The 13,941-nt window shown below is 34.3% G+C and overlaps 2 protein-coding genes across 2 annotated transcripts; one reads left to right on the forward strand and one right to left on the reverse strand.

The window, feature by feature from the left end:
* The first annotated feature begins 3,135 nt into the window (after window positions 1-3,135).
* LOC113317510 (pentatricopeptide repeat-containing protein At1g74900, mitochondrial-like) lies at window positions 3,136-5,004 on the forward strand. The gene has a single exon (XM_026565634.1). The coding sequence runs from the start codon at window positions 3,357-3,359 to the stop codon at window positions 4,839-4,841; it is 1,485 nt and encodes a 494-aa protein (XP_026421419.1). The 5' UTR covers window positions 3,136-3,356; the 3' UTR covers window positions 4,842-5,004.
* Window positions 5,005-6,096: 1,092 nt separating this feature from the next.
* LOC113317055 (zinc finger protein 8-like) lies at window positions 6,097-7,833 on the reverse strand. The gene has a single exon (XM_026565200.1). It carries the CDS (start codon window positions 7,483-7,485, stop codon window positions 6,709-6,711), a length of 777 nt encoding a protein of 258 aa, XP_026420985.1. The 5' UTR covers window positions 7,486-7,833; the 3' UTR covers window positions 6,097-6,708.
* Between the last annotated feature and the right edge of the window lie 6,108 nt (window positions 7,834-13,941).

Genomic DNA, 13,941 nt, shown 5'->3' on the forward strand with positions numbered 1-13,941 from the left:
AATATGTAAGGAAAATTAAAAAAATTAGTTTAAATCAATAACCTAAACATGAATATAATAATGCAGAACTTGGTTAATTTGCATCGACGGCTTCATCTTTTATGAAGAACACTATGTCTGGGATGGCAAACAAGGGCATAATATGTTTAGATGTAAACAAAATAGAAATGCAAATTAAAAAAATATGTTATCTATAGAAAAATAGAAAATGATGGTTCCTAGAACTACCTTTACATCTCAAAAACATAATCTAAGTGATGGTTCCTAGAACTACCTTTAAATCTATAGAAAAAATCCCATCTTAATCAAAGCCTACAAAGAAAAAAAAATAAATTAAATTTGTAGGATAAAAACTACACATCATCATATTTTCTTAAGAAAGATAAAAGGTATCTATAACTACCTTTAAATCGCTGAAAAATCCCACCAAATCCAAAACTTGTCAAAAAAAATAAATAAAATGTAAACAAGTTAAACAGAGGAGTGTCCAAACAAGTGTCTAGGGAAATTAACGTCTTCTCTATATCCGTCGGGAGAGAAAATTTGATCAACTTTGTCACACTACTTCACTTTTGAATAGTGTTATACTCTCATAGCCTTTTGCTCTAGTACAAAAAGGTCATGAAACTGAAGTGTATCAATCGCATTTATGCATGATGAGAGAATATGTAATATGCCAAGAGTTAGCCGATTTATCCCAAGGATTAACAAAGATTGGACAACGCACGGAAGTTAGTAATGCATGCATACACATTACTATTTTCCAACACTCGGCTAAGTAAATCTTATGACGCATAGAACATATTGTGCATGGCGCATAATTGACATCAATTGAAACATTCTGGCATGAACTTGGTGTAACTTAAGCATCCAAGCAAGAACATCTCAAAGCCATAACGTAGTGATGCGCAATGATGGCACAACATATGGCTCAAAGATGACGGTTATTAGTTGGTTACTAACTTTACACTAAGGGAAGGATATTAAAACAAGTTGCAAGCGGTTATAAATCAATTTATAACCTTAATAAAGCATTCATAACTGCCTAAGGACAGGTGTAACTCGGCTTAGACAAAGGAAAAACAAAATGGTCAGCTATGCATAAGTTTTAGACGGTTATGAAATCTGTTATGCATGTTTTGACCAATGTTTCTGCTATATAAATGTTGTGCAATCATTGTAATTAGTAGAGAAGAGGAACTAGAACAAAATTAGGCAGAAAAATAGAGTGAGTACAAAGCATCGTAGTCTATTTCGTAAAGTCCGAAATGGACATGCTTTTGGTTATTTTCCCTTGAAACAATAAAAAAATTGTTGCCTCATATCTTGTGTTTTTATGTCTACTAATACTGATAGTGTTAGCGTGGCCGAATCTTTTATGCTTAATGGGGACACGAAAAGTTAGAAAATAAGTCTTTTGTTGCTATTTACCAAGAAGAATTGGTGTTTCACTTGTATCCAAAGTGTTTAAGACTGAGCAGTAAAATGAATTATTGGGAATTGAACCCCTGTTTCCGGTCATCGGCTTAAGAAATTTGCAGAGAAATATTTTAGACAACACACACAATGTAGTCAATCTCGGCCGAAATGGCCGAGATCTAGCCGTAAATTCCGGTTTCGGCTCTCAAGGTAGTAGAATGCTTAAATCCGCCGATACAAAATTTGGCTGGAATTGGTTGGAATTTTTTGGTTGAATCACGGTTGACTCGGATGGAATTGGTTGGAAATCTTGGTTGAAGTTTTTGAAATTTATATGGATCTAGAGTTTTCTACTATTTTGAATAAAGAGTCGTTTCTATTCAAAAAAATTGGTGGTATTTTCACACAACTATGTGTGAAAATGTAATAGTATTTAAAGGAAAAATAAACCTAATTATGTGTGAAAACGTTTAAAAAAATGTAAGATATACATACTATATATAAAATTCGAAAACGGAGTTCATATACTTATTTCGACATTTCACCAAAAACCTTTCCGAGATAAATTTATTCTAGTATCTCGGTCTCGACAAAGACGAACAGAAATTCGGAATTAACTACACCGGATACACTCCACCCTCTTTTCCTCCCATGTCAAACACAACCGTTCCTAGATACACAAAGAAGCCTATTATTGGGGCATCACATTCCATTAGAGGGGCGTCACCTAATAGGACAAAAATGGGTCACCCATAAGTAATTTCAAAAACCCCTTATCTAAAACAATTTTATAATGACTAAATAACACCTATTTAGTTAATGTTACTTTTATTTAGTTACGTAAAAAAATAGAATCTTTAGTTTTTCCCATAGGTTTACGATTAGGTTCTTCATGATTAACTGTAAGATAAATTTACGGTTAGGTAAGGATGACGTCCCAACCGTAACCAAGGAAATTACGGTTGGGTAAGGTGAAATCCCAACCGTAATTAAGGAAAATTGGAAAGAAAACAAGTTGCGGTTGGGTAACAAAAAAAAAATCAACCGTAGAGATTTATTTGCGTTTTGGTTGTTATATTTTCCAACCGTAAAGTTTCTCTTTGTATTTGAGAATTTTACTCTACCAAAACACTGCTGCCAATGCTATTTTTTCGCGAGTCTATCATATAAAGAAAATATTTAATGTGGTTAATTAAAGCAAATTTTGTTTGGTAACCGAAAATTTTGACGGGTTTTTTAGGAAAACTCAAAAACGAATACTTGGTCTTGCATGAATAGGAAGTGTAAATCTCTACGCCGATTTATCCTTTGCTACAAAATTTCAACAAATCCCCACTTTCCGATTTATATTTATCCTTTGCTACAAAATCTCAACAAATCCCCACTTTCCCTATTTATATTTATACAAAACTAATCTAAATCTTAACAAATCTTTATTTATTTTCCTTTGAACCGTAAATTACTAATGCACAAGATTTTTTATGGTTAATTTATTTAGAATAAAAAAGAAACCAATCGTAAACCATGTAAAACTTCTCTAAAAAAATTATACAGTAGTTCAGAACTTTTTACGGTTAAGGTTTAATAAAAGTAGAACCCAACCGTAAGTCAATTACAGTAACAAACCCAACCGTCTGCAACCATAATATGTACCTTATTTCAATATATTTAACCATACTATCCCATGATTTATGATTATAAAGATTTGAATTGAAGTTGAGAATAAGAAAAGGAACTAGATTTAGGTTTTGATTTTAGTTTTAGGTTTTTGTTTTAAGTGGAATGTAATTTAGACATTTGCTACTGTATCAAGCCACTCCATAACCAATTTTTCAGTCACTAACAATGTATGTGAAGCCCCGGCTTCTGCACAAAGGTCTTATTCACTCTTTCGCCCAGGCAAGCAAAAGCACTGAAGAAGCTGAACGTGTTTTCAAATGTTCCTTTACTTCAAACAAATCTCCTCAAAGAGAAGAAACAACCATTTCCTTCTTCTTCAACACTCATTTCACCACTCTAAATCCCCAGTAAACCCTCCACAACCACAACCATTACAAGAAGAATCAGTAATAGCTAATCTAATCATACAAAACTCAACAAACACCCTAACCCAAGCCCTAGAAAATTGCTCAATTTCATGGTCACCTGAATTAGTCAACCGAGTTCTCAAACGTTTATGGAACGATGGACCAAAAGCCCTAGCTTTTTTCCAATCCTTAGAAAATCATCAAACATACAAACATTCATCATCTTCATATGATCATGCAATTGATATTGCTGGTAGATTAAAAGATTACAGAACATTATGGACTCTTGTTTCTCGAATGCGTGCCCGACGCATCGGTCCTACACCCAAAACGTTTGCTATTATTACTGAGAGATATGTTTCAGCTGGTAAACCTGATAAAGCTGTGAAAATTTTCTTATCAATGCATGAATATGGATGTCCTCAGGATTTGCATTCATTCAACACAATTCTTGACATTCTCTGTAAGTCGAAAAGGATTGAGATGGCTTATCATTTGTTCAGATCTTTTAAGTTTAAATTTAGAGCTGATGTTATTAGTTATAATATAATTGCTAATGGTTGGTGTTTAATAAAGAAGACTTCAAAGGCTTTGGAGATTTTAAAGGAAATGGTTGAAAGAGGATTGGAACCGAGTTTGTCTACTTATAATGTTTTACTTAAAGGTTATTTCAGAGCTGGACAGATTAAACAAGCTTGGGATTTTTTTAAGGAAATGAAGAGAAGGGGGTGTGAGATTGATGTTGTTACTTATACTACTGTTATTCATGGATTTGGGATTGTGGGGGAAATTGGTAAAGCTAGGAAGGTGTTTGATGAAATGAATAGACGAGGTTGTCTTCCTACAGTTGAGACTTATAATGCTTTCATTCAGGTTTTGTGTAAGAAGGATAATGTGGAGAATGCCATTGTGATTTTTGATGAGATGGTGAGCAAAGGGTATGTACCGAATCAGTCGACTTATAACGTGGTGATCAGAGGGTTGTGTCATGCTGGGAAAATGGAAAGAGCAATGGAGTATATGGGGAGAATGAAAGAGGATGAGTGTGAGCCGAATGTGCAGACATTTAATGTGGTTATTCGGTATTATTGTGATACTGGGGAGCTTGAGAAAGCATTTGAGGTTTTTGATAAGATGGATGGTGGAACCTATTTGCCTAATGTAGATACTTATAATGTTTTAATAGGAGCGATGTTTGTGAGGAAGAAGCCGGATGATATGGTAATAGCAGGGAATTTATTAGTGGAGATGGTGGAGAAAGGGTTTATGCCTCGAAGGTTTACCTTTAACAGGGTCTTGAATGGACTTACGGTGATTGGGAATCACGAGTTAGCAAAAGAAATTTTGAGAGTGCAGAGCAGTTCTGGTCGACTTCCTCGTGCATTTAAGATGTGAATTGGCCAATATGGAACCCAATTCACCAAGCCTTCAAACTGGTTGTTGTGTGTAAATGCATGAAATCCCTCTTGTCCCATCTGTAACATAGCTAGCATACAGGAGTTAAAAAAAATAATATAAGAATCGGTTTCATGGCGTTCAACGTGTTCACTATATCAAATATTCCTGTACTTTAGTTCCCTTTAAGGTGCTAGCAGGTCTAGGCCAATGTTGTACACCTGGATCATGGCTGCAATGGAATGCTGAGCGAAGAAGAATAGCTGGTAATACCTTTTTTTTTTGTGTTTGCATTTGATTCCTGAACATGAAAGTCTGATTATAGAATTTCATGGTTTGCATCCCTGATGAATGGTTGTGCTTGGTATCCCTCCACTAAACACAGGAGGCATATTCTTTTGTTAAGTCACGGTGTCTTAACCAATAAGGGTAAAGACCATAAAGTAAAATTTCCACCAAGAAAATAACGTTAATGCCTCCTGGTGGAGGTTAGGACCATTGATCTCCTATAATGAAGTGGTCCTCAACAAAAAGTGAATACTTTCCACTTTCTATTGGAGGGGAGAATGGGGAGATTGTACCACTAAGGAGTGAAGCAACATGGTTAGATGTATAAAAAGAACCTAGGAAGGTTAATACTTGTTAAAGGTCCCTAGAATCTAGAATTGTATGGTCAAATTTGTTTAAAGCAATGGCTTCACAGTATGAACACATTTTAGTATTTTACTCTAAAGTCTATGTCCTGGGCTTTAAACACCTAAGACTGAAAAGTATAGTTAGATGTTGAGCTGTAGCCCACATCCTTCATTCTGTGAGTTCATTGATTGGGTTTGCAAATTTTTTGTATAACATCTTTCTGCACTAACAGAGTGTCAACTTAAAGTCGTAAACCTATGACATTTTGTCTGTGCAGAGGAAAGATGGATCAACTCTTTTATTTCAGTTTTTGTAGAGGACAAGTCTGAAAATTCTATTTAGTGATTAGAATTTTGCTTGGACAAGTTCTCATTGCAATTTTTTGTAAGTGTGATTTTGAGATCCTATCGAGGAACATTTAAAATTCTATCATGCAGTTTTAGGCTGCTGAGCATTTCCTGTTAGACAAAATTGGATCACATGATATCTTGATTAAGTACTACTTAGAGAGTCAGAGTTATATAACTTATTTATGAAAGATGGATCTGGAGTACATCGTTTGAAATAACAGAGAAAAAGTGGATCAAAGTAAATTGTACAACATGCTGAAACTAATATATGGGGCTTTTGAAAAAAAAATATTTTAATGAAAGTAGCAGATAAGGATAATGGAAGAGCTCCCCTTGCTGATTTACTAAGAAGTAACCAAAGCCTAGAATTTCACCAATTTTTTGTATTTTATCTTCTCTCATTAATTGAGCATGTTGAAGGGTGATGAATTTTCAATTCATACAAAAACATCAAATACACAAAAAGCTATGAGTGTTAATCTGTGGAAATACATAATTGTTAGAAACACATGGCTAGGCAAACAAACATGTACATGGACATTCATTAACCAAACCTATATAACTATGACATGTACCAGCTAACTTGCAAACCTGCCACCCTTCTGCGTCCCCAGAAGCTAGTGGCATAAGCATAACTGCAGATAACCATTTGGCCGAGCTGAAGGACTTGCAGCTTCCATGATCACTTGAAATAAAGCCAAGGTACTGCGTTAGGGAAAGATATCTGTTCCGCAATATTGTGAATGTATTGACAGTGGTTCTGATGCAGTGCACTGGTTCTGCTTTCTAGGTCCCGCCTCTATCACATCGTTGAAATTGAGAAGTGTTAAGGATGTAGAACTCTAATGAAGATGAACTGTATGTATGTTTGCTGAATTTTGTCATATTCCACTTCTAGACCGGTTGGACTGCGCATTGAGCCCTAACTGAAGATCCAAGCTTTTGCAGCTTTGTTTGGGAACAGGTATAGGGGAAGGCCTGATGACAGCTGGTTTGTTCTCATGAGATCCATGTGATCGTATGAGGTTAAACTTACAGTTGTCTTGTTGCACAGGAACATGAGAAGGCACAGGGTATGACTTCGAGACAAGGGGACCATTCAGGTAGCCGTTCATGAATGCATTTTGATCGTAGTGGTTGAAGCTAATCTGAGACTCTCCGAAGGACGTGAATTCTGGAACATACGAAGAGTGGTCGTAAAAGGCTGGTGAACTGTAGAAGCCGAAACCATGGGGACCTTGAAATGGTTGAAGGTAATGATTGATGCTTGCTTTTCTTGCTTGAAGCTGTAACTTTCTTTTCTTCAGTCTCTCTTTTTTGTGGGCATTCTGATGACCCCCCAGTGCTTGCGAATTCCCAAACTCCTTCAAACAAAATTGACACTCGTACTTCTTGTCATCCACTATTGAGCTTTTTTCTTTTGCAGGTTTCTCCCTTCGAAATAAGATCCCGCTTGAAGAGTTAACACTTTCATCTCTTTCTTCAGACCCTTTCAAACATCTTCCATTATTTGTATAGGGATCCACCTCGAAGCCGAATAACCGGAGCTTCTTTTCCACACCTCGTGTTTCTTTCTCATAAGCACTGTCAGTGCTCCATCTCGGAGAGAGAATATCAGAAGCAGCTGGAGTTTGTTCCTGAACATCATGCCTCTCCATTTTTCTCACTAGAAAGGTAAGGATATCTCTCTATAACTGGTACTGATTTATTGGATTAGCTCTCTTCCTTATATAGAATTAGTTCCAACTTGCACCCTCAAACAGGGATTAATTTTATATTTATTAACAGCATAGAGATACCCAAGGAATCGATAAAAAGAAGAAAAAAAATATTTAGTCAAGATTAAAAGAGCCGTCATGCAATATTGGCTTAAAACTTTCGTTTATTGGCTTAAAACTTTCGTTTATTATACAAGATACGCCTAAACTTTACCCATCGAAGAGGATTCAGTCTTTTTTTGTTTATTGTAAAGTTAAAATGCATACTCTATATGCAACTTGATTATATATTGAGTTTACAGCAAACTATATAGGCAAATGCTAGTACAAATAAGGGCATTAAAAACACATATTCCATGCTTAAAGTAGTAGAGCATGATAATAAAAGTTTTGTTGATAATCTCTAAACAAAAGTCAAAAAGAGATGGAGATGCAATCACCTGGGAAGAAGATCCCCCCGGTTAATAGTTCTTTTAGTTTTGTGTTTGTTGATGATTTTTTAAATACAATTTTGCTTGACCAACTCATGACCCGATTGAGATTTTAGATACATTACAATTTTTTCTACCTTAATTTAATCATCATAAAGCTAATATTATAAAAGTATCACATCTGAGCCTTGCAGGTAAGCCAGGTTCATTCACTTGGAAATCCTAAACAAATATATTAGATTATGTTTAAATTATTTGAGTTCTCTGTAGTACTTTGATTATCTGGCATCATATATATGTTTATAAAGAAAGAAATTGCTTTGTAACCTCTCCTTCCACCTAAACAAAAAATTATAAATAAAAGATTAGATTTCACATTGTTTTTGGATGCCTATTAGAATTTTATAAAGAAAGTGGCAAGTTTTAACAAAGGAATATTAAGAAGTGGATTATGAGGTAAGCATATGTGTATATATACTGATAAGGGTAATGAAATGGGATCTAGGCATATCTTCATAGAGCCGGAAAAACCTTATATTTTATGCCCTAAAAGCATAGATTTACCTGTTGAATGAAGTCATCAGCTTCTATTATTGAATAAACAAACCTAATTTCAATTTTTGATATTTGATTGACAATGGAGAAAGGAATTTTGTGTTAGACAGTTGTTGTGATTGGACCCCCCCACACTTTATTTTTGTTATTAGGTTTCAGACATGTTAGAAACTATTGGATTGTGCTGTTATTCCATTATCTCTTTAACCAGATCTTGCAAATGTGTAGACTTCTTTTCACCAATAGCATTCCTCCAGACATCTCCCACTCTATCTTCTTTCTTTCTTTTCACTGTAACCATTTTCATTTATTGCTAGATGGAAGTCGGAAACTACTTAGTTAGCATGTAAAGTCATCATGTAAAGTTAAGCACATGAGCCCTTGGCTCTCGTTCATGCACCCTTTCTGACATGGAGTCCCTGCTGTACCTTTTATGACAGATTTCTATAACCTTTGGGCTTGGTTTGATTTGTGGACTGCAGACTAGGTTCCAGAGCAAGTCTGGAAAGTGTAGTTATGTTGTTTCGCTGCTATGGAGACAATGTGGATGCTTAGATGGCACTGGCTTTCTCCAGTAGGCCACGTTTGCGCTGATGCACCAATCAAACATGGAGTCTAGTATGATTAGTATTTTTAATTTATTTAAGTTTTTGGTGAAACTGAATGAAGGTGTCGAGGAAAAAACATAGTTGTGATTAATGAGTGGGTTGGTTGGATGTTCAAGTGCATTTAGCTTCATCTCTTGACATTTGAATGATCATAAGAGTTCAAAGTTTCAGACCCTACTAATAGTAGTGAGTCACCAGCAAATCAGAACCCTGATCTTCTCTTGTTTCTTTTTATGATTTGTTTTGTTCTTCCTAGTTTGAGATAGCAAAAACTAATGATAACCAAAGATAACTTAAAAACTTCGAAAGAATGCCAATGTTGACTTTAAATGTCCAAAATTGACAATTAAGGAAAATCAAGATTATGGATCTCATTAATTTAATTGCTTCTTTTTATCAGTGGCTTGATAAGTAATCTGATTAGGATAGGGTTGGTCATCAAGAAGATCTTCTTTGTTTTTTCTCACAAAGAACTCCCATAACACACAAAATAGACAATTTAGATCTTATTTTTTAAGTGGGTCTTAATCTAATATTTATTTTGACAAGAAGTGTTGCTTATCTGGTTAATAGCTGTTAAGATCAAAGAATTCATCTGAAGAAAAAAAAAACTTTGGTGAAAATGGCTTTAATTATGGAACATTATATGAACACAGACCATTTGAGAGCTTTTCATGGTAATTTGAAAAGCAATATATAAATGAAAATTAACAACAAAAAATCTTATAAGATATCTTGGTAGGCTTGAATTCAATCCACGTTATATCACAGAAAAAACGAATTCAATCCACGTGAATTCGAAATATAGTTTTTTAAGACTTGGTTCCAAAAGTTCAAGACTAGGTCGACACTGCCAAATTTTAAGAATTGAAAAAGCAATTTTGATGCGTCTAGACTTGATTGCGGGCAACATACGTCGTGTAAGATGAGTTGGCACAGAAGTCGCGGTTGGTAAATACGACGGTGATATGGCCGCGATATATGGTGGCAGTGGTGACATTGTTGAAAAAGAACGATCAGTTCATATTTGATTGATTGTTTCACAAATGGGTTTCGTTTGTTGTCCATATAAAACCGACGTGATCTAAATCCTGGCTTGATTGGGGTATATCTATTTTGTTCCCAACCATAGTAGAGTGTTAAGGGGTGTCTAACATGTGTAAAGTTACCTAATTACCCTTCTCCTAATAATAACCAAAATCACCTTTCGGATTTTAGATCAAAACCTTATTAATTTCTTTCCTTCTCCTTCATCATCAATCTAATGATCAATTTCTTTCTGCTACTCTATATTTCATCATTTTCGAATGAAAAAATATCGTCGATTATGATTTTTTTTTATTGTCGATTAATCCTTTCAAATTCATTCTAGTACTTTATTTTGTTATTTGAATGACAAATTAGATTAGAAAATTTGAAATTGTTGAATTGTAGTTACACAGTCGGCATGGTATTTGTTTGTCGAGCATGCCGACTTTTCATATTTATTTTTAGTCGGCAAGCTTATAGGATGAACAACATACCGACTTTTCATATATTATTTTTAGTCGGCAAGGTTATAAGATGAATTGCATGCCGACTTCTCAAAGAATTTTGTTTCTGAAAGTAATATTTATAGGGTCGGCACGGTATTCATCCTTATACTTTGCCGACTATAGTTTAGTCGACAAGGTTATGAAATTAAAACTTTGCCAACTAATTATGCATTTGTAACACCTTTCTCTGTATGTCAAACAATCCTATAGTCGGCATGGTATTTTTTGTCGACCTTGCCGACTATAAGTTAGCCGGCAAGGTAAAAAATCAATAAGATGCCGACTAGTGAAGCATTTATAACAGTCTTCTGTGTGTCAAAAATAATAAAGTCGGCATCTTCTTCATTCACCGACCTTGCCGGCCGGATAAAGTCGGCATGTTATTCATCCGTAGACCTTGCCGGTCAGATATAGTCGGCATGTTCTTCATTCGTCGACCCTGCCGACTTTTCATAGTTTCAGAACTGAAAGTGATGATTTCTTATTTAATTTTGAGTATGATTTCGTACATTTGCAATCCCCTTTTTAGAAGTGTTTGGGTAGTATGCTTTCATTTTTGTTGCAAAAAAAAATTCTCAAAACAAATTTTTCCATAAAAAATCTTCCCACATGAGTTCAATCAAAAACAAAATTTGATAACTTAAATTCATAAGTTTTAATCTACTTAATTAATTCATTTAAACTCAATTAATTAACCTAATCAGAATTTTTAGTGTTAATTAAACAACGGTATATTAGCCATTTAGAAAATATAAGGTTAAGGGATAGCCTGTTTTACTTCAAAATGACCTGACTTTTGACTCATTATATAGCCTAATTAATTTGGATATACCTCAATCAAGCCTGGATCTAAATCACATTTTTCTTGTTTATAAACCAATCGAAAATCGAAAGTAGACTATGACGTGGATACATTTAGAAGCATGTTTATCTACGTGGAAGACGTTTATGGCTGTTTCTCTATCTCACAAGCCCGTGATGATGTCCAATGTCCTTGGTAATTTCTTTACATTTCTCACATTTAGAGAACAATAACTTCTCAGTGCCTAATGCCTATGACATTTCAGTATCTCATTTAAAATAACAACTTTCACCGTGACATTTCAGTATCTTATTTATACAAGGAGTTATCTCAGTGCCGTCCAATCGTTAAGTACTTACCAATCAAATGACTGTCAAACTGGGTTGTACTAACATGGAGGAGGACACGAACGAATTCTCAAAAAATTAGGACGCGGACACATTATGAAATTAATAATATTTAGCACTAAAATGTATTTTCTCTGAGTTTTTTTTTATCTGTCCTATATTCTATTTTGGTTTATCTTTTTTTATCTGTCCACTCTGTTTATAAACGTATTTTCCCATTAAACTATCAAATATACCCTTTATTTTCTATAATCATAAAATTATTTTTAATATAAACACAATCCAAAATCTTAAATAGTATCACCATATATAAGGAAAAAAAATTTCAAAATCTTTCATATTAATCGTCATTCCTTTTAAATAAAAAATATTTATGAACACCTATAAAATTTCTAATAAAGCTTCTACCTATTTCATAATAAAACCAATATATTTCGTTTTTATTTTTTCTCAAAACATTTCCTAAAAAAATAGTATTTCACAATTTATATTTTTCAATATATTAATTTTATATATAATCATAGTAATAACATCACATTAAATAGGGTCGGTCATGGCATTTCGTATAATTCCCTTAATATTTTGACTTTGTCAATTAGGACCGTTAATAAAAGACGGAGTATATATTATGGATGTTGGTAAATCTTTGATAAATAACAAATTTGTATAAAGATAAGCATATTTACTAATAAAACAATACATATACAAAAAGTTCAAGCATTATTAGTAGACATTTATATTAAAATAGTGTGTGACATACGCATGTGATGTCACCGATGTATCTGTCTTGGAAACGTGCACGTCCAAGTGTCGGACGCGTTCTGACGCGGACATATGACCATTTTAGGCGCGTCCGTACTACCCAGCTGTCAAATCAACAATTTTTAGATTAATTCTTATGGGACATTGGAAATAACTAATTGAGAAGCCACGTGGATGGGAAATTTGGCTTTTTTCACCATGAAAAGAATGCATGAATGACAAATAGTTCGATCGTCCATGCGTTCGGTCGTCCACGAGTTCTGTATGACTCTAGTATAACTCTTGATTATATATTTGAAAATCAAGATCGAGATCACAACCACAGATTTAGAAGTAGATGATCAGAAATTGTTGAAGTGCGGGGTAGTTAACTAATGTTGTTAAGAAACATTCTGCAGATATTCTTAGTTTCGTTTCCATAATATAACTCATAAAAAACTGCAGTCTGCAGATACTTTTAGTGTCGTTTCCATAATATAACTCATAAAAAACTGCAGGACCCTATGTATACAAGTACCCTATCCAACTCAAAATTTTCAGCAAGAGCATATGAATGTTAACTCTATTGGGGACACGGGTAAACTAATTGGAGAAGTGTTAGCAATTGAGTCAAAAAAATGCAATTTTAGAAGGAGGAGTCTCTGTGAACGTTTGGGTGAAAATTGATCGGTTAACCCCCTTCAAAAGAGGTATGCTGGCAATCACTGCTGCTGGAGTCACATAGTGGGTAACATTTTTCTATTAAAAACAACCACATAAATTGTGCCCAAAGTGTTTTATCATAAATCATTGTAAAAGAGCATGGAAAAAAACATATAAATATGTGGAGGCTCTTCATAAATAGCCTTATCCTTTTGGGGGTATTGGGAGATTGAAGAACACAATTGCTGCTAGACCTAGTGCTTCTATAATTCCTAAACAGACTCTAGAATGAATGGTAGCGATAATTCCTCTATTCCTCCTCAGGATGAGAGGGTTTTCAAGTTTCTTACTGTAACCGAGGAAGATGAAATCCAAACTAGACTTGGAAAGAGACAATGGTTTGTGGATATCAACCAGGATGATGATGAAACAGAAAATGATGATGTAAATGCAAATAACAATGGAAGGAAAGTAGAAAATCAAACAACAACTATAATCATACAATAAGACAAGCAATCTGGAGTCACTGGTGGGGAGAATGAGGTAAATTGTTTTCCTATTTTGAAAAATAATCATTTAAATCTTCATTTTACAGTCTTTCAGATTTCATGTCAGTCTTTGAAAACAGGAAAATCTTGTCTTGGAATGTGCGGTTTGGACTTTGGAAATAAAACACTACGAATCATCCAAGAGACATTTTTAGATATAATAACC

Source organism: Papaver somniferum, chromosome 10, assembly GCF_003573695.1.
Source record: "Papaver somniferum cultivar HN1 chromosome 10, ASM357369v1, whole genome shotgun sequence".
Classification (NCBI taxonomy): domain Eukaryota; kingdom Viridiplantae; phylum Streptophyta; class Magnoliopsida; order Ranunculales; family Papaveraceae; genus Papaver; species Papaver somniferum.

Excerpts from the sequence above, each read along its gene's own strand:
- LOC113317510 (XM_026565634.1), top strand. The coding sequence starts at position 3,357 with ATGTTCCTTTACTTCAAACAAATCTCCTCAAAGAGAAGAAACAACCAT.
- LOC113317055 (XM_026565200.1), bottom strand. The coding sequence starts at position 7,485 with ATGGAGAGGCATGATGTTCAGGAACAAACTCCAGCTGCTTCTGATATT.